The sequence below is a fragment of the Leucoraja erinacea genome, chromosome 17 (genome assembly GCF_028641065.1).
Source record: "Leucoraja erinacea ecotype New England chromosome 17, Leri_hhj_1, whole genome shotgun sequence".
Classification (NCBI taxonomy): domain Eukaryota; kingdom Metazoa; phylum Chordata; class Chondrichthyes; order Rajiformes; family Rajidae; genus Leucoraja; species Leucoraja erinaceus.
In genome coordinates this window covers 19689858-19714912 of record NC_073393.1, presented here as the reverse complement: position 1 = coordinate 19714912, position 25055 = coordinate 19689858, and the positions used below count along the sequence as shown (strand labels likewise).

Here is a 25055-nt window from a genome sequence, read left to right as displayed (position 1 = left end):
ATTTTCTATATTTACACTGACAACATTGTTCGGCATTAATTGTGGATGGCAGGTTGTTTCAGAGGCTTGTAGTTGCAAGTCTTTATGCAGTGATCTGTTGCCAGTACCAAAGAGAAACAGCACAGCCAGAGTCATCGGTCAGCTGAGAAGTCAACTTGCTTGTTAAAAATGCTGACAATAAACGAGTTTGTTATTTCAACTGCTCATACCCAGGTCATAGGTTATTCGCAATAAACATTCTCGCCAGCTGAGCTGCTGCGTGTATGCAGACCTGCGATTCAACCGTATTTTCCAGTTTTGCTTCTTCGATTGAAGAAAATACCGCTTTCCAAGCTATTAACTAGGTGTATTTATGATTCATTTGTACAAAACTACGATGATTTTGTTGGTTTTATTGTTTTACGCTTCGGTGTTTTATTGGTTTATGCTTATAACTTTTATACCAGTGTCTCAAACTAACTGCTATGTTCAGTCGACATAATATGTACTGCTTTAAGCATGTATTACTGGCCCGGAATGACCAAAGCATGTATTACTGGCCCGGAATGACCAAATACATTCGAGAAAAAAACGAAGTTTGCGCCGTCTGCAAAAGCCTGACGCCACAGCAGCAAAAGCACAAGCCTTTACTGCCGCATCCAGTACACCCTCTCCCGTGGTCCACGTTAGCCACCAACATCTTCCAATGGTATGGGAAACACCATCTGGTCCTTGTAGACTCTTACTCTGGCTGGTTCAAAATCGACCTACTTCAAACCACTACTTCCGAAGCGGTTGAAATCGAAAAGTTGCAGCGCCACCTCTCCGTGTACGGCTCCCCTGCACGTATCCAGTCCGACAATGGCAGACAGTTCACCAGCCAAGCTTTTAAAAACTTTGCACAACGATGAGACTTTCAACATATTACCAGCAACCCCGAATTCCCACAGTCCAACGGACTTGCCGAACACGCGGTCCAGAGTGCAAAACAACTCATGGAGCTGTTATACTTTGCCGAATCAGACATGTACCTGGACTTGCTCAACCTAAGGAATATTGCGCGGGATCCCATACTGGGTTCTCCAGCCCAACGACTGGCGTTTGGCATCACCCTCGTCACCCTCCCTACCTGTCGGGCCGCCGGTCGTTTCCCCATTTCCCTCATCGGTTTCTTCTCCAGTGAAAGGAGGTGAGGGCGACTCGTACCGCACACGGGCCGGAAAGGTTTGCAGGCCACCCGTGAGATATGGCGATTTTGTGTAATTCTGCAAATGTATTATTAACATCCCTCCTATATTTCTTACCCACCGATGCTTCTTTTGTTTCTACAAGGAAGGATGTAGATTGGCTATTTCATACTAGCCAATGATAGTGTTTGTAGTAGTGATTCCGCCTATTATGTGCTTCATATCATCAAGAGCCTGCTTACGCTAGTTAGGATGAGTAGCAGCTCGGAGATGTGATGACTGCAGATCCTTGCTGTATGTAGATTTAATAAATATGGGTTGTATCTTGATGTGTGTTCGAGTCGACTCATTACACTACCTTCCCTTCCCCCCCATTCCCTTCCACCCTTCATTCAGTTCCACATTTTCACTTCCCATCTTCCTTGCTTATCGCATTATACAATCTTTAAGAACTGCAGATGCTGGAAAGAAAGAAAGAATAGGCAACGTTTCCGGTCGAGATCCTTCTTCAGACTGATGGGGGGGGGGGGGGGGGGGGGGGGGGGGGGGGAAAAAGAAAGGAATGGGGTTCCCCCCCCCCCCCACACTGACGTCACTGAAGAAGCGTCTGCATTCAACAATCTCCATTATCACCTCCAGTGTTGTTCACAATCTCCACCCTCTTCTGCATCGGACTCATCTACCAGTCAACGCATCTGCAACTGGATTCACCAATCACTTACCAGCTCTTGCCCACCCCTTCCCCCATCTCTCTTCCCTCTGCACCATTGGCCTGAAGAAGGATCCCAACCAAATCCCAACAATCGTCTGTCCATTTTCTTCCACAGATGATGTCAGACTCACTGAAATCATCCAACAAGTTGTTTTTAGTTTAATTTAGAGATACAGCATTTAAACAGGCCCTTCGGCCCACCGAGTCCATGCCCGACCAGCGATCCCCCGCATATTAATACTTTTACATTTATACCAAGCCAATTAACCTAGAAACCTGTACATCTTTGGAGTGTGGGAGGAATCTGAAGTTCTCGGACAAAACCCACGCAGTCACAGGGAGAACATACAAACTCCGTACAGACAGCACCCATAGACAGAATGCATCCAGGTGTCTGGCGCTGTAAGCACTGTAAGGCAGCAATTTTACTGCTGCGCCACTGTGCTATTACTGCCGTTACTGTCAGGATGGCTGCAGCTTGTGTGTTTCATAGATCGTGAGAAAGAGAGAGAGCATTTCCTGGGACACAAGTACAATGACCATGTTACAATGATCTGCTAAACTTTTCCCATTGATGTTCCCACCTATTTTCTCGGAGATATTTGCCCACATATGCCCTCCCACCAGTTGATGCCATCGCTAAGTTCTGATCTACTGGTTGACTTAGGAGTCTGTCATCCACCAGCACCGTGCAGTTGATAACGTGTAGCCTTGTCCTGGTTACCACACCCTTTATAGGGTCTCAGATATGCTCCGTGGGATCCAAGTATACTTTCCAGAAGCTGCAACTTTCTATGAAATCAGCAGATATCACAAAGCAACGTTTTAGTGTACCAAACAGACTGCACTGACAAGTTCATATGGTTACATGGAATTACACTGCACATCTTTCCCTCCACTCGACTATGACATTTAGGAATGCTCACATACTTTACTTAGTAGACACTAATAGACAACCCAAGTAATTTATTTTGGATTAATTTACCAACAAGCCTTGGGAAAAGCATTGCTATAGTATGCAGAACAGGCGTGAGGTTTCAAGATGATGCAGGATTAAAATGGGATTGGTATTCCCTATCCAGTAAAGTTGACTTTGCCTGATACTGCATGGCTGAGGAACAATCTTACTTGGATACACAGGAATTTAGCAATACTGCCCTAAGGCCACTCTGACCAGATACTAGAATGATTTTGAGGAACCCGATGCCATGCACTCTTTTAAAAAAAAAGGATGCATAATTCATATAAATGTGTACTGCTGCTTGTCTAATGGACATAAAACTTGGGACAAAAGAGACTGCAGATGATGAGATTTTAGCAAAAAACAAAGTGCAGGAGACTACTCCATTAGTCTAAAGAAAGCTCCCAACCCGAAACGTTATTCATTCATTTTCATCCCAAGATGCTACCTGACCCATTGAGTTCCCCCAGCACTTTATATTTTGCACATAACATCTTGGACTAAATCAGAAAGTAAAACACACATAAATGATAACAAAATAAATCCCTTGGCAGCTTCTGATGATCTGTTTTAGTCATGATTTTGGTTTATTGGAAAAATGTTGGGAGAGACCTACGCATAAGAGATTTCAAGGAGTAATTTTATTTCGCGAACTCAGAATGAATTTTCCTTCTATATCGGATTAAGCATTGATCTGTGCCAAGATTTTCACCATTCTTCACTTGATGAGTTGAAGGCAGAATCGGGAGAATTGAACCAGCACTCGGTTGACATTCCCAGTGCAATACTGACGAAGGACCGTACTATCAGATCAGATGTTAAACTAGGCTATGTCTGCTCACTCATATGAGCCTGGTATTACTTCAAGGAGCAGCAGCACTCCCCGTAGTGTGCTACCCAACACTTATCCCTTAAAACAAAACCATTACAAAAACAGTTTGATTTATTATTACTGCTTTTGTGTTTTGTGGAATCTTTCTTGCACAGATTGGCTGCCAATGTTTCACATTTCAGCGATATTCTTCAAATGTACTTTAGTTGCAAAATGTTTTGAGGCATTCCAAAGCTGTAAAGGACATTATATAAATTTAAGTTCTGTCTTTCTTTGATCCCTTGCCTGCACCTCATATGCAGCATGTTCATGGGCTTCTCTATAAATAATTCTCTCATGTCAAAAGTAGTTCACTGTCTCTGAATGACACATCTCTGTTACTGCCCAGCTGTGACCTACATCTCATCACACAACCAATTGCCACCCACGTTACTAATAAAATGCATAGAAGTGATCTTACTGGCCGTGCACACAGGGAAAGCTGGGCATCGCTAAAGATTCTGATTATCTAACCTAGTTATGCCTCTCATAATCTTATGTAGTCCTATCAAATCACCCCTCAACCCGCAATTATATCCTTCCTATAGTGTGGACCCAATAACCCAAATGCAGCCAAAGCAGTGTTTTGTAAATGTACATTGTAAATAGCTGGGGTCCCAGCACCGAGCCTTGCGGCACCCCACTAGTCACTGCCTGCCATTCTCAAAGGGACCCGTTAATCCCCGCTCTCTGTTTCCTGTCTGCCAACCAATTTCCTATCCATGTCAGCACTCCACCCCCAATACCATGTGCCCTAATTTTGCCCACTAATCTCCCATGTGGGACCTTATCAAATGCTTTCTGAAAGTCCAGGTACACTGCATCAACTGGCTCTCCCTTGTCCATTTTCCTTGACATTTCCATCCATGGAAAAAGATACTGACTGCCTATTTGATATAGTCATCTCATAAGTTTATGTACTGTACTTCTATCTGATCTTTCCTCAACATCCAACATTCTAGAGAAAACAATTCAGGTTTGTCCAACCTCTTCTTATTGCTAATCCTTTAATCTAGGCAGCATTTAGTAAACCTCTTCGACACTCACTCCAAAGCCTCCATATCCTTCCGGTAATGGGACAACCAGAACTGCACACAATACTCCAGATGCAGCCTAACCAAAGTCCAATTAATGTGCAATATAACTTCCAGACACTTGCACTGACTGATGAAGGCTAGTATACCAAATGCCTTCTCCACCTTTCTATATACTTGTTTTGCAATTTTCAGGAAGTTATGGACTTGGACCTCAAGATCCCTCTGTACGTCAATGTTGTTTAAGGTCTTGCCATTAATTGTATACTTTCCCCTTACATTCAACCACCCAAAGTGCAACATTTCAAAATTGCTTGGATTAAACTCTACCATTACCAACTCAGATAGAACCTTTTTCACAGAGCGAAAATGGCAAATATTGGAGGCTATAGCTGTGAGGACTAAAGGCAAAAGTTTGAAAAAGATATGTGGGGCAAGTATTTTCACTGATACGGGTAGTGCTGGAAGCACATACGAGATTGGTATTTAAGAGGACTTTCGATGAGCACATGAATTTGCAGGGAATGGAAATATATGTATCATATGCCAGCAGAGGAGATTAATTTAACTAGACACTCATCCAACACAGACTTGCAACAAAAGGCCCGTTCCTATGCAGTACTGTTCTACGTTCGAATGTGATTAGCGAGGTGGAGGAAAAATGAGAGACTTGAATTTATCCATGAAATCTCAAGGGACCCCACACGGACGTGGTGTGGGAGACAGCTTGCTATGGTAACGCAGGAGAAAGTGGCTGGGGCCTCACAGAAGCACTGTGTGCTCCTCCTGTTCTCATCTGCATCACGGGCTGGGAAGCTACAAGTCTGATTGGATGTTTCCCCTGCTGCTTGAACTCTCTACTTCAATCGCTCTATTTTTCCAAATATCTTCAGCATCTTTTATCCAAATTTAATACTTTTATGACTGACAAAAATATGCAGAAAAAATGAAAATATCCAAGATTCTGTGATGCCCTGAAATTGTTGCTTATAGATGAACTTATGTCCATCTTTCATTTCTGAGTCTCCATGGCAACACCAGACTGGATGCAGCTTTGGGGCAGATGCACCTGATCCCTGCCTGAAAGCCCATTGACGAGGAGGCAGCCACATACAACGCACTACACGGGAGGTAACAAATTACCCTAGAATCGGCTCACAGTGGTCCATGCCAGAGTTAGTGTGGGCACCAGGTGGGGTTCTGCGAGGCCTTCTGCACTTGAGCAGTCTGGTTCACCTCGAGGTGAAGAAAAGTTATTGTGCGAGGCTTCGGTCAGTGGAACTGCAGTGTAGCTTTTCTTTTTAATGAGAGGGACAAGTTACGGTGGAGGGTTCGACTGAATGGTCTGTGCACTCAGCATCGTCTTTGGCTCTAACTCATCTGCTGAATCACAGATCGTGATTAATCAGCTTCCTAATCTATTCGCCTAATCCAACGTATTCAAGCAGTACCAACAAAACAGTTGTCACATAGCAGGACGCCAACACCAAATATAAAAAACAAACTCAGCAGCAGTATCTATGGAAGAAAAGGTGGTTGGTGTTTTGGGTTGAGACCCTGCATCAGGACAGGGCCAGTTTAAAGAGTTAAGGCAGGAGCCGGTAGGTGATAGGATCGAGAACGTCTGAGATTGTGGGAGACATAGCAAAAGTTTATAAAATGATATGAGGCATTGATAGGGGAGACAGTCAGACCTGATTCGCAGGTTGTAAATACAAAATACTAGATGTCATAGTGATAGCGGGGAAATTTAAAGGAAACTAGACCAAGTGCAGACCCGTTGGGTTTGTTCCCCCAACGTGTGATTTGGGGGGGGGGGGGGGGGGGCATGCGATGTCACGCCCCCACACACACAGATTGATCAACTATTTTAATGAAACCCCCCCCCCCTCCCAAAGATACATTTCAGAGGAGGCAAAATCACACACACACTACACAAATATGAAAACTATATCCCTAATGCAAACGTTTTCAGGAAAATTAAAGGCAAATGTACACAGGAGTGGATTTCACAAATCACAACACAAATTTTCTACTGAAATACACACACACAAACACACATCCCTGTTTCGGCACACTGGTTTTCACACACACACACACATTTCAAAGGCACAACACACACACACACACACACACACACACACACACACACACACACACCACACTTTTAAAAGTATCTAGATAGATGGTCATGCTCTTTATACTGTGGGTGATGGGTCCCTGGACGTATAAGATGGAGGATTTTAAAACAATTTGCAATAGGCACACAAATATGCAAGGAATGGAGGAAGGTAGGATTAATTTAATTTGGCATCATGTTTGACAGACATTGTAAATCGAAGGGTCTGTATCTGTGCTCTACTGTTTTATGTTCTGTAAGTAGTCGGGTGTGATAGGAGCCAGGTGGGTAGATGGATGTCTGACCCTCGCTGACCTCAGTGAAAGTCAGGCGAGTAGGGAACCTGGGTGCTGTTAGTAGAAGGCTTCTCATTAAACTCTCAAGATTTGACAGAGCGTAATACCCCTCATTAGGAGAGACCCAGTGATGATAAGTGGAGCTGGATTGATTGCTCTGTGTAGCTAACATGACAGTCACCGTGACAATACCATCAAAGCATTCCTGGCATATCCTGAACACCTGTCACTCACTGGACCAGAGTTTATTTGTGCAATTGAAGTTGCTCTTATTTTCAACATGTCACAAAAATCAGTTCCCATGGGAACGCATTTAATGTGTGCCAGTTTGAGCAGAAAGGTGATAAAAAATAAGTCCTTTGTCGAACTCAGTTTGAATTTAGGGCACGTGCAGTAGCTGAGGACTCAAGCACACCATGCTACAGAAGGCAACTGGGAGCTTCAGCAGCAAACCTGGACGCAGTGTGGACAGGAGGGATCTCTCTGATCTTAGGCCACATATTCAAGTGTGGTCAGGAGGTTGCACACTACAGGTGCAGTGTAACACTTTCAAACATACATCCACTCTCAAGCTTGGGTTGTATTTGTTGCTCTTCCCAGGTTAGGTCTCCTTCCTGAGGCTTAACTAAGCAGGAAAATATACTCATCACAGCTGCAGGCCCTTTTGATCTTAGTCAGGCTTTGTCAATGTCCCACATGGGGAAGTGGCCCAAAGGGACAGAACCCACAGCATCCAAGTCAGGTTGTCTAATTGTATCCCCAAACCTCCCTTCTGAATGCAGCCCTGGTCAACTACTTATGTTGAGATCATGCCTCCTGCTTCCAGACATTGCAGCCAGGCAAAGCACAATTCACACAACGACCCTGCAAAGCCCCTTTGATTTAACAAATTACTTCTCATTCTTCCCATGTCAAGAGAGTATCAGCCCAGTTCGCTTCATATTACCCCTCTGCCATACAAGCTGATAAGCCTTTGTTACGCTGTCTGCCCCAGTCCCAGTAACCCCCCCCCCTCCTCCCTCAGGGAGACCGGATTTACTCGCACATCCAGGTCTGGTCTTGTCAGTGCTCTGTAGAACCAGAATAAAGTTCTCCACTCATACTTTGTATCTAAATCCCCTTTCCACTAAAGGCCAATGTGCTAATTGCTTCTTATATATACTTCTGCAGCATGGTCATCTGCAGATAGAGTCACAGAGTGATACAACACAGAACCAGGCCCTTTAGCCCACTGAGTCTGTGCTAACCATCACCACCCATTTACACTATCCCACTTCAATCTCCACACATTCTCATCAACTTGCCCAGATTCTCTCATTCACCTGTACACTATAGATCATTTACAATAGTAAGTTAACCTACCAATAAAGGTCTTTGGGATGTGAGAGGAAACCAGAGCACTTGGGGGAACTCCTGCAGTTACAGGAACATTTGCAAACTCCACGTGGCCAGTGCCAAAACCTGGACTGCTGGAACTGTGAGGCAGTGGTTCTACCAGCTATGCACCTGAACAATGGAATCTTATATCCACGTTTAAAGCAGTGGACCTATTAGAAATACAACAACTGCAACACTGCTGCAGCCTTGCAGTCTTGCTGCGCTGATGCATCAGCCTGTACGTTCCATTGAAATCCCCTCGATTCAAACCCATTAGCTTCACACCTACACAAAATAATCCAATGAGCTATTAGTGGCTCCAAGCCCTTGAAATCCCGTCAAGAAACCGCATTACCCAGCACCTGGTTTTCCATGCCCACACCATCAGCTCAATGGGAATGAAATACATTTGAGAATCAACCCACACAAGTTCTACTCCCAGCCCTCGGTCGTGTCTCCACCTCACAGCCGATTGCAGGTTCTGAGTGGTTCCCGTCGGACTCCTAGACGCTTGACGCTGACCAGCTCACCTCTGCACATCTGTCCTGGCTGCCCAGGGTTTATACATGGTCATGTTTCTCAGCTGCACCTTGCACCCTCTCAACACTTCCCACACCTGTACCCCTTTAACTGCTGGCTTAACCACAAGACCCATCTTGACCAGACTTACACCCATTCCTCTCTCAACTACCATTATACTCCCAGGTCACCGACTCATTTACTCAGTAAGATGCAGCTCGATTTTGCCAGTCGTTGCCAGCCTCGCCACAACCAATTAGGATCGCCGAGGGCCACTCCCACTGCTGGCCCTATCTCAGGCTACCACCCTCAGCACTCTCCCTCCACCAACCCCTACATTTCCACACTCCTGCAAACCACAAGCCTCTTCCTTAAAACCTCCAATCCCACCTGGATGGGAATGGAGGTTATAAGAAAGATCTCTCCTTGTTTTGTCCAACCTGCCATCCCCACCTCCCCCTTCACTATCCTTTCCTTCTCCCCTTGTCTGTTGCCACCTCCTCTCTCCATCCCAAACCCCACCTCTGCCGAGGTCATGTCCCATTTCCCCTCTCCCTGTCTGTGCTTTTACCTCTTCCTTCCACCCCCTCTACCCTCCCATTCAGACTCACATCCTACCTCCCAATTTCCACATCCGGTTCCATTTATCACTCTCCACTCCGCCTCTCTGTCTGATAGAACTCTCTCTCCCCCCCCCCCCCCCCCCCCCTTGACTGGCACCACTTCAGTCTCAACCCCATCCTGTGGTGGTTCTGACAAGCATCCACTCCTCCTCACCGGGACCCACCCCTGGATAGGGCATGGGCAGTCCTGAGGATCCCAGCAGGCTCCTGTGAATCACTCATTTGTTCAACCACTGCCAACCACACACTGTAAGTTTACAGATGCAAACTAACTTCTAGAAACACCTAATGACATTGACTCCACAAAGGGTCGCATGAAAAACCTTGATCTTACCTCAGTTACCATGGAGACAGAGCAGGTTTCGGGCACCTGTTATAATGCGTTAGCTGCTGTGAGGAGACAAGCTGTGCAGACCAGGGGCTAATGAGCTGCCCCTGGGCTTGTTCTGCTGCTCAGCTTCATCCTGGCACTTGGACACAACAGCATACCAGAATAATTGGTGCACGGCCCAGTGACTCTGACAGACATGAAATATATTTACCGTTCTGGAAAATGTTTCTGGGCACCTGTCGATGGTAAATGTTTGCGTGCAGTAGCTGCAGGATTATAATTTAGCTCACTGTGAGGAGACAAGCTGTGCAGACCAGGGGCTAATGAGCTGCCCCTGGGCTTGTTCTGCTGCTCAGCTTCATCCTGGCACTTGGACACAACAGCATACCAGAATAATTGGTGCACGGCCCAGTGACTCTGACAGACATGAAATATATTTACCGTTCTGGAAAATGTTTCTGAAAATACTTCGATTGATTCGATGGTAAATGTTTCAGGATAAACCTGCAGATTTATTTTCATCAAATGTGCAGATTTGCTCACTCAGCCAGACCTGCAGGGCATGGTCCTCCTGCTCGGCACCATACTGCTACTCCTATATTCTTTTGTCTGTGCACTTACATTCTAACTGCCCCCATTCAGTCATTGATCAGAGACCTTGTTCACAGCTGATTCATGGTCACCCTGGTTTTACCCTGTCAGAGACATCCTCCTCGCCCACCCTTCCTGCAGCTTTTCTCTCGTCTGATGAAGGATTTTTAACATGAACCATTAACTCCGTTTCTCCAACTCCAGACGTAGCCTGACCTGCTGAGTATTTTGAGTCATTTCTGCTTTTGTTTTTCATCTCCATCAAGCAACAGAAAACCCAGGAATAAAAATACCCTGGACATTGAGGAACAGGTTTCTTTTCATTCACTTTCTGCAATGAATATAGAAATACTGGAGGAAATAAGTCAATGGTCAATTCTGCATTGTCCAAGAGCACAAATGTTCAGGGTGGGACAGATCACATTCCGTCAGTCCTGTACCAGTAAGTGAGCACCAGACAATCAGTCTAGTGCCACCTGCTGATGAGATATGACTGGAAATCCGTGTTCAGCTTCATTTGGTGAACCCATTGGATGTTGCAGGGGGAGCAACATTTTTCAGAAATTTTCTGCACATCTGGGAAATTATTTATTTAAAATCATTGGATGCTTTTTACAGCCAGCAGCATTAAAACAGGACCTTCACAGAACTCAGCAGCCTAATAAAGGCTCATAACTGGGACACCGAGCTCATAAAGTTCGTAGAGAAATGCAGCACGGAAACAAGCTCTTCGGCGCGCTGACTCAGTGCCAATCCTCAAACATCCATTTACATCAATCTGACATTAATCTTATCATTTACTTTCTCCATAACTCCCATCAACTACTCCCAGATTACACCCCCGACCACACACGAGAGACAAATTACCCCATGAACCTCGTGACCTGCATGTCTTTGGAATGTGGGAATAAACTGGAGCACCTGGGGGAAACCCACGCGGTCACGGGAAGAATGTGCAAACTCCACACAGCCAGCACTTGAGGTCAGGTTTGAGCACAAGAAAACTGGAGCAGGAATTGTGCCACTCCTGTGGATAGGGTGAGCTGTTTTAAATATCTGGGAGTCTCTGAAGATATGACATGGACATCACACGCCGCAGCACTCGTGAGTAAGGCAAGGCAGCGCCTTTACCACCTCAGGCAATTGAGGAAATTCAGAGTGTCTCCGAGGATCCTCCAGTGCTTCCACGCAGCGGCTGTGGAAAGCATCTTGTCCGGGAATATTACCATCTGGTTTGGGAATTGCTCTGCCCGGGACAAGAAGGCTCTGCAGAGAGTAGTGCGTTCGGCCGAACGCACTATGGGAACTTCAGTCGCCCCCCTGCAGGAACTATACATCAGGAGGTGCAACTCCAGAGCCAATAAAATCATGGGAGACCCCTTCCACCCATGCAACTGACTGTTTTAGCTGCTATGGGCAGGCAAACGCCTCCGTTGCCATGCTGTGAGAACGGAGAGTTTCTTCCCAGAGGCCATTCGGACTGTAAATCTCACCAGGGACTAACTTTACTGAACATTTTTCCTTCCAATATTTAATATGTAAAAGAATATGTGTGTGTTTATGATTGTGTTTATAGTTTGTTTGGGTGTTTGTTTGTCTTTTTGCACAAAGTCCGCGAGCATTGCCACTTTTCATTTCACTGCACATCTCGTATGTGTATGTGACGAATAAACTTGACTTGACTTGATATGGCCCCTGAACTTGACCCACCATTAAATGTTATCATGGCCAATCTATGTTGGCTTCAACTCCTCTTTTATGTCTGTTTCCTATCACCCTCAATTCCTCAACCTTTCGAATAGTTATCCTCCACCACCTTAAATTTAGCCACAACCCAGATTCTACCACCTTCTGGGGCAGAGAATTCCAGAGGTTCAACTTCTTTGAGTGAAGAAATTTCTGTGTATCTCGGTTTTAAATGACCAACTCTTTATCTGGCGGCTCCTTATTTCCACAACAGTGGATGATTTCAAATGTCCCCAAAACATACTGCAGGTTGCCCCTTCCTTCACCTGCCTCTATCCAGTTGCAGTTTCTTTATCTCCTCTTCATTGCTGACCTTACCATCCAGCTTTGTTATTTCTGTAAAACCTAAACACATGAGAGAATTGCGTGCAATTTAAGGTATCATTGAAGTATTTTTTTTACAGTCAGCGTCTTTCTCCCTGATCAAAATACCAAAGAACATAGAATTAAGGTGAGGGGGTAGAATATTGAGGGGGATGTGCAGACGTACACACGAAGTGATAGTTGTTTGGAGCACTGCCAGAGGAGGTGGTGAAAGCAAACCAAGGCAACCATTATGAGGCATTTAGACCGACACACGAACAGGCAGGGAATGGAGAGGTACAGGCAGATGGGATTAGTTTAGATTGGTATAATCATGGTGCGTTGAAGGACCTGTTTCTTTGCTGTATCAATAGTCAATAGTCTATTTATTTGTCATTTGGACCCCTGGAGGTCCAAATGAAATGCCGTTTCTGCAGCCATACATTACACACAAATAGACCCCAGACACAACATAATTGGCCAAAAAAACTTATCTCTCCACTGCACTCTCCCCCCCCCGATGTCAGAGTCAAAGTCAAAGCCCCCGGCTGGCGATGGCGATTGTCCCGCGGCCATTAAATGCCACGCCGGGTCAGTGGTGTTAGGCCCCGCTCCAGGAGCTCTTCGACCCCGCAACTCGGGCGGGAGAAGTCGCCGTTGCAGGAGCCCCGAAAAGCGGTCTCCCTCCAGGGAGCCGCGGGCTCCCGGTGCCGCCGTCCACAGACCTGTCGTTGCAGCCTCCGCATCAGCAGCAGCAGCGGCAGCGGCAGCAGCAGCAGCATTGGCAGCGGCAGCGCTCCTCCACTGCTCCACCCGCTCCGGTCTCGGCCAGCTCCGCGACGGTGAGGTGAGTCGGCACCAGAGTCCCCGGCTTCTTCCTGTTGGAGGCCGCTCCTCGTTGCGGCCCCAACGACATCTGAGACCCGACGAGAAAAGGTCGGGTCTCCAGTGCAGGGAGAGATTCAAAAGTTTCCCCCCCCTCCCCCCCCCCCCCCCCCCCCCCAACATAAAATAACAAAAACTACATAAAAACACAGACAAAAAATAATAAAAACGCGGACAGGCTGCAGTGGCCGCTGCTGACCAGAGTCGCGCCGCCTACAGGAACTATAGCAGAGCAAGATGTACTATGTACTACCTTCTATGCTCTATGGATATGAATTGTAAGTGGCTGAGTTCTAGTTCTGTTTTGGATGTGATTTTGATTAACAACGGATAGGGGATACGCATGGATATATCTATATCCATGTTCTCCACAGATGCTGGCTGACCCATGGTTATTTTGCAATCCACAGTGCCCTCCATAATGTTTGGGACAAAGACCCATCATTTATTTATTTCTATGTTCCACAATATGAGATTTGTAATAGAAAAGATGCACATTGTCAGATTTTATTAAAGGCCATTTTTATACATTTTGGTTTTACCATGTAGGAATTACAGCTATGTTTATACATAGTCCCCCAATTTCAGGGCACCATAATGTTTGGGACACATGCAGGTATAAGAGAGCTCTCAGCACCTAGTCTTTCCTCCAGTCTTTCCATCACCTTTGGAAACTTTTATTGCTGTTTGTCAACATGAGGCCCAAAGTTGTGCTAATGAAAGTCAAAGAAGCCATTATGAGACTGAGAAGCAAGAATAAAAATGTTAGAGACATCAGCCAAGCCTTAGGCTTACCAAAATCAACTGTTTGGAACACCATTAAGAAGAAAGAGAGCACTGGTGAGCTTACTAATCGCAAAGGGACTGGCAAGCCAATCCACTGAAGACCTCCACAGCTGATGACAGAAGAATTCTCTCTACAATAAAGAAAAAAATCCTCACACACCTATCTGACAGATCAGAAACACTCTTCTGGTGTCAGGTGTGGATTTGTCAATGACCAATGTCCACAGAAGACTTCATGAACTGAAATACAGAGGCGACACTGCAAGATGCAAACCACTGGTTAGTTGCAAAACTAGGATGGACAGGTTACAGTTTGTCAAGAAGTACTTAAAAGAGCTACCACAGTTCTGGAAAAAGGTCTTGTGGACAGATGAGATGTAGATTAACTTACATCAGAGTGATGGCAAGAACAAAGTATGGAGGAGAGAAGGAACTGCCCAAGATTCAAAGCATACCACCTCATCTGTGAAATACGGTGGTGGTGGTGTTATGGCCTGGGCATGTAAGGCTGCTGAAGGTACTGGCTCACATATCTTCATTGATGATACAACTGCTGATGGTAGTGGCATAATGAATTCTGAAGTGTATGACACATCCTGTCTGCTCAAGTTTAAACAAATGCCTCAAAACCCATTGGCCGGCAGTTCATTCTACAGCAAGACAATGATCCCAAACATATTGCTAAATCAACAACAAAGTTTTTCAAAGCTAAAAATGGTCAATTGTTGAGTGGCCAAGTCAATCACCCAATCTGAACCCAATTGAGCATGTCTTTTATATGCTGAAGAGAAAACTGAAGGGGACTAGCCCCCAAAGCAAGCATAAGTTAAAGATGGCTGCAATACAGGCCTGGCAGAGTGTCCACCAGAGAAGACATCCAGCAACTGGTGATGTCCATGAATTTTAGACTTCAGTCATTACATGCAAAGGATATGCAACAAAATACTAAATATGTCCACTTTTATTTACATGACATTGCTGTGTCCCAAACATTATGATGCCCTGAAATGGGGGGGGGGCTATGTATAAACACTGCTGTAATTTCTACATGGTGAAACTAAAATATATAAAAAGTGGCCTTTATTAAAATCTGACAATGTGCACTTTAACCATATGTGATTTTTTTTTTCCATTACAAATCTCAAATTGTGGAGTACAGAGGCAAACAAATAAATGATGGGTCTTTTCCCCAAACATTATGGAGGGCACTGTATTTTTTCTTTCTATTCTCTGGTTGAGAAATCACACATTGATGCAGAGAGGAGTGGACTGTGCGCAGGACATTAGAATCAGTGACATTTCTATAATGGCATAGAAGAGTGGAGGTAGTTGAACTGAACGAGTAAGGTTCAGAATTTGTCGCAACACCTATTTATATTGGAATGAAGCAGGGCGACTGATTTAGGAAGACAATAACCTGAAACAGAGGGTGTGTACTTCAATGCCAGTTTATGTATAAACCCCTCAGAGCTGACATTTAAAGTAATGGTATATTATGAACTGCAAAAGTTATAATAGGTAGATAAACAACCATATTTAATGCATAATCATCAAATCACTCAGAGAGATTACAAAATAATCTACTTGCAAGATATTAAGCAAATCTCATGATCTAATGTTTAGAGTGAAGGAGTCAAATCATAAGGAGCCTCAGCCCAAAACTCCAACCAGAACAAAGAAGATGGTGGTAAATTACTTGCTGGATTTGTAGAAGAATATTCAGATGGTAGACACACAGAGGCAATCATTAATAAACTTTTTAATGCTAGAACTGAATTGAATTATAAAAATATAAAGTATTGTGTTTCATTGTTTTAATGAATGAATATTATTGAATGGATATTTAATGAATGCATATTAATGAAATATAATGATAATTTGATGATATAGTGAACGCTGTTTAGCAACAGACTGGATTGTTAAAGATTGTTAAAAAGGTAGCCTGAATGATAAGCAGGAATTTGCTCCCTATGTTAACAGTGAATCTTTGGTAAAATGACCCTGATAATTGCAAGCTTTGCTGCTTTGATGATATTGTAACAGCTCAGCAGTTTGGTTAACCACATGGGGAGGGTGTCAAGAATAAATCTAGTGACAGCATTAAGTGAATGAAAATGTTGGAGAATTTATACTTTAAATAGAAGATTATTTTGCGAGGCTGTACCTCCTCTCACTTATCTGGAGTAACCCCCTTCAGATAATAGATCCAAGATATGGCTGTTGCAGCTCCCTCCGACTGCAGACTTGATACTACCAACTTGCCGATGATGGGTGATTTTGGGGTGCTGGCAGTAGCTTCGAAGCCGATGACCAATGCTTGGCTTTTCTTTGGTCGGAAAGTATCCATCTGTTTGCAGACAAACACTGGATTGTCCGTCTGGAAGGAATAGGTCATCACCTGCGGGAATATGTTCTTAAATGGGATGGAAGTGGTGGATCCAGCGCGGATGGAGAAGGGCCCCTGAGGTTTGGCAGGCAGGCACAGGCCAAACAGAGGGATGCTGTATTTACCTCCGATGGTTGAGACGACGTGGAGAATGGCTCTGGACTTGCCCAGCTGGAGAGGCTCATAGGTCACCTCCACACTCACCTCCGTACCACCGGGGGAGGCTGGGGGGACAGAGGTGCCCTTGTCCACGAGGAACTCAGAACTTTCAATCTGCGGAAAGAAGCACAGAATGAGCTTTGATTGCAGTAATTTATATCCCTCAGCTCCTGCAGGAACTGTATTTCCAAATTATTTTCTTTTAAAAAAAAACAGATTAATATGAGAGATAAGATGGCAGCAATTTCATGTGAAAGAGGGCACAAAAGTTTGCAGATGCTGGAATCTTCAGCAAAAGCAATGTGCAAGATGAATTCAGCAGATCAGGCTGCCAAACATTGTTTGCCTATTTCCCTCCACAGATGCTGCCTGACCCACTGAGTTCCTCCAGCACTTTACTTTTGGCTCAGTATAGACAGGGTGCGGGTAAGAAGTACACTTCCCACCACTCTACCCCACTTTCTCCAAACAAAATTCGTCAGACTCTGGGAATCTCAAGTAAAAATAAAAAAATGTTGGAAACACTCAGCAGGGCAAGCAGCGTCTGTGGGAAGAACAGCTGAGTGAACATTTCAGGTTGAAGATGGTTTGCTTGAACTGGGAATGCACCCGTTCCCATGACAACCCTCCCTTCATCCAATTCCCTTCGTCCTATTTATCCCATCTGCACCCTCTTTCAACATAAAATATCATCTTCTCACCACAGTTCTGATGAGGTTTTCTTTGACCTGAAATGTTAACTGTTACCATCACTACAGTGCCACCTGACCTGCCGAGTGTTTCCATCATTTTCAGCTATTACTTTAATGGGTGTTCCTTCCCTGCCCATGCTCTCTCTCATCTTGTAGCTTCCTACCCCAATCAGCACTGTCCGTCAGAGAGAGATGCAGCGTGGAAACAAGCTCTTCAGCGCACTGAGTACTGCATTAATTATACTAATCCTTTTTATTTCGTTTACTTTTTAGTTTAGAGATATTTCATGGAAACAGGCCCCTCGGCCCACCGAATCTATGCCAACCATTGAGCACCTGCACACTAGTTCAATGTTATCCCACTTTCATATCCTAACACTAGGGCAGTTAACAGAAGCTAATTGACCTAAACCTAAGTGTTTGGAATGTGGGAGGAAACTGGAGCACCCGGAGAAAACACACACGGTCACAGGGAGAAAGTATAGACTCCGTACAGACGGCGCCCGTGGTCAGAATTGAACCTGGGTCTCTGGCGCTGTAAGGCCATAACTCTACTGCTGCACCACTGTGCGGAACTGTGTTCCCATCAACTCCTCCCCAAATTCTACTGCTCATCCTCACACTAGGGACAGCTCAGAACAGGCAATTAAGCTACCAACTGGCATGTACCTAACTAAACCTAGACAATCACAGGAAAAACATTCAAGCTCCTCACAGACAGCAACTGACGTCAGATTTGAACCTGGGTCTATGGCGATGCGAGGCAGAAGGTCTACCATCTGCTCTGTGTTCTTGTTCTCCTACTCAAACCCAATTCAGAGACACCACTCACAGGTCTTTTCTCCTTGTCCAAACAGAATGGATCCAAACAGATCGGTAGGCAGTGTGCTGATGCTTTACACAAAGTTCACCACATGCAGCCCACAGGTTGGCCATCTCAATGAGTGGGTGAACTGCCTTGCCCCCAGAAATACCTTGACAGCTGGTGAAGCTGGAGAGGTGACTGAGCCAGGTCTCAATTTTCACAAACGGTCTCAATTTTCGCAAACATTTAAAATATTCATCAGATTTAGTCAAATGAACTATACCAGGAAAAATTGACATTTAAAATATTGAAAATCAAAATAAAATATAAATAATTATGTTACCTAAACATTTAAAGCAACAACATAATTTAAATTAACTCAGTTAATTCAGGTTCAGGAAACTACCTGAAATGTATCTGAATCCCTCATAGCTGCTCCTCTTCCCTGAAACAAAGGCGGTCTCTGAATTTCTGCGAGGCTTCACCTGCTGCATGCAAGGAAGGTCAGAGCTCCCAAGTAGATATGAGTGGCCCTCACAGAGTGGCGGATGGAAAGAGTGCATGCCACACAGTGCACCCCAGGTATTTCATTTGTAGAAAATCGCCTGCACTGTGACCATCCATAACACAAACTCTATTATCCCCATGTTTTTCAACATTAATGCTATCTGGGATATATGATCTGTAGGCAAGGGAATTCTGATTGTATTGTGGGCAGAAGAGAAAGAGTTATTGTTTTAATTAACTAGAAATGGATAAACAAATATTGTAATGAATAAACAATTGATGTGCTCAATGTCTTAAGGTATATGAAGGTAGATAAATCTCCTGGCCAAGATTAACTATATCCAAGGACAATGTGGGAACTCCGAGAAGAAATTGCAAGAGCCCTGGCTGAGATATATAAATCATCATATACAGGTGAGGTGCCGGAAGGCTGGAGGATGGATTAATGTTGCGCCTCTATGAAGGGCTGCAAGGACAAGCCTGTTGTCTCACTGTTAGACCAGTGAGCCTAACATCTGTGGTAGGCAAGTTACTGGAGAAGATTCTGAGGGATCCCATGACTCCATTCAAGGACCTTGACAGTCCTTTCAGATGAGGCAGAGCTTCACTTGCATCTCATCTACTGTATCCGCTGTTCCAGGTGTGGACGGCTATATATCGGCGAGACCAAGCGCAGGCTCTGCGATCGTTTCGCTGAACACCTCCGCTCAGCCTACCATCATCATGGAGGTCAACATGATCTCCCGGTTGCTAAACACTTTAACTCCCCCTCCTATTCTCATAGTGACCTTCCTGTCCTTGGCATCCTCCACTGTAATAGTGAGGCCGAATGCAAACTCGAGGACCAACACCTCATATTTTGCGGTATGAATATTGATTACTCTAATTTCAAGTAACCCTTGTTTTCCATCTTTCTCCGTTCCTCCCCCATCCTAGTTGTCCGACTAGTTCTACTGTCCTGATTAAATATTACTGATTGTATGCCTCATTATCCTTTTTCATCTGTCATTTTTGATCTGTCATTTCCACACCTTACCCTTCCATATCTCTAGATCCTCTCCCTTGAATGGTCTTGACCAAAACGGCAGCCATTCCTTCTCTCCAGAGATCCTGCCTGTCCCACTGAGTTACTACAGAATTTTGGGTCTATATACTGAGGGATTAGATGTATAGGTATTTGGGAAGTCAGGGGCTAATTGGGGGTAGTCAGCATGGTTTTGTACGTGGCAGATTGTTGAAAAGTTTAAAAGTAACCAAAAAGCTTGATGAGAGAAAAGCCAGAGATGTTGCCTATATGGACTCTAGAAAGGCATTGTAGGGTGGGCTGCTCTGGAAGTGTACATTGTATGAGATCCAGGGAGAGATAGCCAATTGGCTTCATGGAAGGAAGTAGAGGGTGATGGTAGAAAGTTGTTTTTCTGACAGGAGGTCTGTGACTAGTGGCGTGCCTCATGGGTTAAACCAGGGCAGGACCTTCTTAGTGAATGCCAGGGCGGTGGCAAATGGCATAGAGCAGATTGATCCAGGAGAACCAGTACATAATTCCTTGAAAGTGTTGGAACAGGTAGACTGGGTCATCAAGAAGGCTTTTGGTACATTTTCTTTACAAACAGAATGGTAGGTGCCTGCAATATACTACCATGGGAGGTGGTGGAAGCAGATACGATAGCAACAATGAAATAGCATGTAGACATACCCATGAACAGGCACGGAATAGAGGGATATGGACCTTGTGTAAGCAGATAGTAATAGTAGACTGACATCACTATCAGATGGGCTGAAGAGATTGTTCTGTGCTATGTTCTCCTGCTACTTGCGAACCAAAGTTGACATCATATACTACTGACTCTCCAACCTCCAACAAATTATATATACTCTTAATGGCAATGGTCCCTACCTTGCAATGGTACTCAACCTTTTGACGAGAGAAGTTGATAAATTTGGCGCAGAGGACCTGGTTGCTCCCGAAGGTGGTGCGGAAGTAAAGTGGCCTCTCGTGTCCAGCAGGCATGGCTTTCAGGAGCAGGTCGTACTGGAAGATGCCCAGATCATTGTTGTTCAGGGTGAGGCGGCTGCTGCTCTCACCCACTCTCAGGGGCTGATATTCAAAGGTCAGGATACCCTATCAACAGGGAAAAGCATAATGAGATTTGTTTCACAGCCGACCAATTGTGCAGCTATAAGCTGAGAGATAGCATCAAGTTCAGAATCAACTGGAACTTTGCCTTGTGAAAATTAAAAAACTGTTGATACTAATAAATTTAAATAAAAATACAACAGAAAATGTTGGAAATACTCAGTAGGCCTGGCAACATCTGTGGGAAGAGAAACAGAGCTATTGTTGCGTCTTTAGAACTGGGAAGGAGATAAAAGAAACATGTTCAACTGCAGGGATGCAGGGATGATGATGATGTCACGGATGCGGTAAAACTGGTGTGACCATGGGGATAAGCTGAAAATAAGGTTATCTGGTCAATCAGTAAATGGGTTAGCAGTTAGAGTGAGAACATGGACAAAATAATGTAGGAATTGCAAATTGCAAAGCAGACAGGGCTGCAGATCAGACTGGTATATCCTCCACTGTCAGAGGGAAAAAAGGTGCTGGTAGGAGAATAACAACCATTTTGTGAGGTATTATTTCATCTTCTCCTTTTGGTGCTTTCTTTTCTTTTCTTTTTTTAATTAACTCCTTACAACATGGGAGGAGATGTTTCCTCATGTTCCCATCAACTCTCCCCAGTGGCCATAAAGGGGCCTTTTTCTGGTTGACTGCCAGTAACTAGCGGAGTTCCGCAGGGCTCGGTGCTGGAGATGTGGATGAATAGATTGAAGGCTTTGTGGCCAGGTTTGCGGCTGATACGAAAATAGGTAGAGAAAATAGTGTAAAGAAAGCAGGGATTCTGCAGAAGGACTTGGACAAGTTAGGAGAATGGCAGAGAAGTGGCAGATGGAATATAATGTAGCAAAGTGTAGAATGATGCATTTTGGTAGTAGACTATTTTCTAAATGGGGAGAGAATCCTGAAATTGGAGTTGCATACGGACTAGGGAGTGCTGATGCAGAATTCTCAAAACATTAATCAGCAAGTCGAATCGGTAGTAAAGAAAGAAAATTCAATGCTAGCATTTATTTCGAGAGAGCTTGTATACAAAAACAGAGATGTAATGCTGAGGCTCTTTAAGGTGCTGGTCAGGCCACATTTGGAGTATTGTGAGTAATTTTGGGCACCATAATCAGAGGAAGGATGTGCTGGCTCTGAAGAGAGGGTCCAGAGAAGGTTTACAAGAATGATCCCAGGAATGAGTGCATTAACATATGATGACGTTTGACGGCCGCCTTTAGTCCTGGACTCTCCCACTAGTGAAATCATCCTCAAAACATCCACGCTATCCAAGCCTTTCACTATTCTGTACGTTTCAATGAGGTCCCCCCTCATTCTTCTAAACTCCAGCGGGTACAGGTCCAGTGCCGTCAAATGCTTATCATATGTTAACCCATTCATTCCTGGGATCATTCTTGTAAACTTTCTCTGGACCCTTTCCAGAGCCAGCACATCCTTCCTCAGATTTAGCACCCAAAATTACTCACTAGTCCAAATGCGCCTTCTAGAGCCTCAGCGGGACTCATTGAAATCTTATGGAAATTTGACTTTACACAAATTCTAAGTTTTTTTATACTTTTTCCAATTATAAAAAAAATTCTGCCAATCAAATAGATCACAACACGCCTTTCAAGAGAAATAATGATAATAAAATGCTTTGTGATGTTCATTAACAACCAGATACAGTATATGTTCTATTAGTTTTTAATCATGGGTGTGGTTAGGTAAATATTTGATGAAATGTAAATAATTATAATAAGTATGCGCAATGCAAAATTATAATTGTAGCCACAGAAAAAGGATGTTTCTGGTTTATGAAGAAATTGGCTTACAGATGGACCTCCGGAATGAAGCCCTTACGGATCTCTTATAGAATGCAGGACTGCATGTACAAGATCTCTCCCATTAGACTCCCAGCCCTGATGCAGGGAATTGACCTGCAATGTTGACCATCCCTTTGCCCCTGCAGATGCTGCTCGATCCAGTTGTTATTCCAGAAGTTTCTATTTTTGCTTTGTTTTAACCTGACAAGCCACTGCTTTATACCAACAACCCAGTGTCCTGCTAAAACATCCTGGTGCTTTTACCTTAGCCTGCGGTGGGACTATCAGCTGTGTCGGGAGGCTGATATCTGAAACTCTACACTCAGTGATGAATACAGTTGGGACAGTGAGTGGGTTCTCAACCTCCACTGTGCCTGTGGTGCTCTGACGAACTGGTGTAATCAACTCAATGGTGCTGATTATTCCTGGAGGGGTCGATTTAATGTTTAGAATGTAGAACAGATATTCAAGCGTGGTCTCATTGCGGAAGATCACCTGTGGAGACAGAACATGAAAAGATTCAGTTCAGTAGCCATTTAAATACAAGTTATATTCTGATAACGGCACCCAAAAAAACACTGAACAAATTCAAATGTCTCCCTTTTAATCATTACAGCTTGATGGATTCTGCGTTGTATGAATCACACACATTATGCATTCCATTCCTCTCCTTTCGCTTATCTCCCACAGAATGAGATTTGTACGTTGGTTAGTCAAGTGTGGATTCGCAGCCAGGGTCCCTGCAGGAAACCCCTCTCGTGCAGAAAGTGTGAAGAATCACTGAGTTAAAGGAAGTGTATGGAAATAAGGGCAAACAACATGCAACATGCACCACAGCGATGGAGACTGGGTAAAGAATTCCTTACATAAAAAATCAATGCTAAACAATATGCAAAAAATGCACCTTATGCCTATGAAAACATTTTTATTTCATAAAAACCCTCGTTATTTTAAATGTCTGCATTAAATCTCCTCCGTATGTTCTCTCCTGTAAAGTTCAAACTCTTTCTTTCCACTGCTTTTCACCGTGTGGCAGAGACTTGCTCACCTTTACAGAGATGTTTACTTCTTTGTAACTGAAGAAGTTGAGTCTATAATCCCGCTTTGAAGATCCAGGAACATCAACGTAGTCCAGACCTTTCAGTGTGGTGGTGCTCTCAATTCGTTCTGGCTTGATCAGGTCTGTAACGGCTCGGAACCTGTTTGCCACATCACAGCAAGGAGTATTTCAGTTTAACACTTACGGGAATGCACTTCCTTCTGGAAGTTTCATCCGTCTCTTAACTTGAATTTGGAAAAGGTGTAGCTAAGAATGAAAGTTCAACTAAAGTCACCAGGCAGGCACTATTTGCCTACAGAGACAGAGAAACTCATTGTACTTCCAAACAACTCAATATCTGCTGACAGTGGGGATGATAGAAAAGGGTCGTGTGGGAGAGAATCACTATGGGGTGGGAGGAGAAGGAGCAACCCAGATTGGAACTGCAGGGGAGAGAGAGAAGTCGAAGTAGGAACTACAATAGATTGTAAGAAGAAAGAGGAGCAGGCCATTTATCCCTTTGTGCTTGATCTGCCAGTCAAAAAAATTCTGACACATTTTTCATGTTAGCATGACTTCCTGCACTAACTCAATATCTAAATTTTCCTGATATTAAAACTCTATTAAACTATTGGAGTGCACATAGTTCTATTTTCCCTTTCCTCATTCTGAAATTTTCACAGTCCTCAGGCTTACTGAATTCTTTGGTCATTTTTTATAAGCCTTTTCCTTTGATTTACTACTAAATTTAACAGTCATAGAGTCATAGAGTCTTACAGTGTGGAAAAGGGTCCTTCGGCCCAACATTCACACCAACCAACATGAACCATCTACATTAGTCCCACGACTGTGTTTGGCCTACATCCCTCTAAACCTGTCCTATCCATGTACCTGTCTAATTGCTTCTTAAATGTTGCGATAGTCCCTGCCTCAACTACCTCCTCCGGCAACTACCTCCTCCAAACAGCCACCACCTTTGTGTGAAAATGTTACCCCTCAGATTCCTAAAAAATCTTTCTCCCTTCACCTTAAACCTATACCCTCTGATTCTGGACTGTGCATCTATTCCTCTCATGATTTTATACACCTCTGTAAGATCACCCCTTATCCTCCTACACTCCAGGGAATAGAGTCCCAGCCTGCTCAACCTCTCCCTATAGCTCAGACCCTCGAGTCCTGACAACATACTTGTAAATCTTCTCTGCACCTTTTCCAACTTAACA

At 44.2% G+C, this 25055-nt stretch overlaps 1 protein-coding gene across 1 annotated transcript in view; it reads right to left on the bottom strand.

Annotated features, from left to right (window-relative positions):
• Positions 1-15421: 15421 nt before the first annotated feature.
• The window catches only part of hydin (HYDIN axonemal central pair apparatus protein), a 341361-nt gene continuing 331727 nt past the window's right edge, over positions 15422-25055 (bottom strand). The window contains exons 83-86 of the mRNA XM_055648745.1: positions 23842-23992; positions 23058-23288; positions 20767-20991; positions 15422-16979 (exon numbers count right to left, since the gene is read on the bottom strand). Of these exons, the coding sequence (XP_055504720.1) occupies positions 16491-16979; positions 20767-20991; positions 23058-23288; positions 23842-23992 (1096 nt within the window). The 3' untranslated portion in view covers positions 15422-16490. The remainder of the gene's footprint in view (positions 16980-20766; positions 20992-23057; positions 23289-23841; positions 23993-25055) is intronic.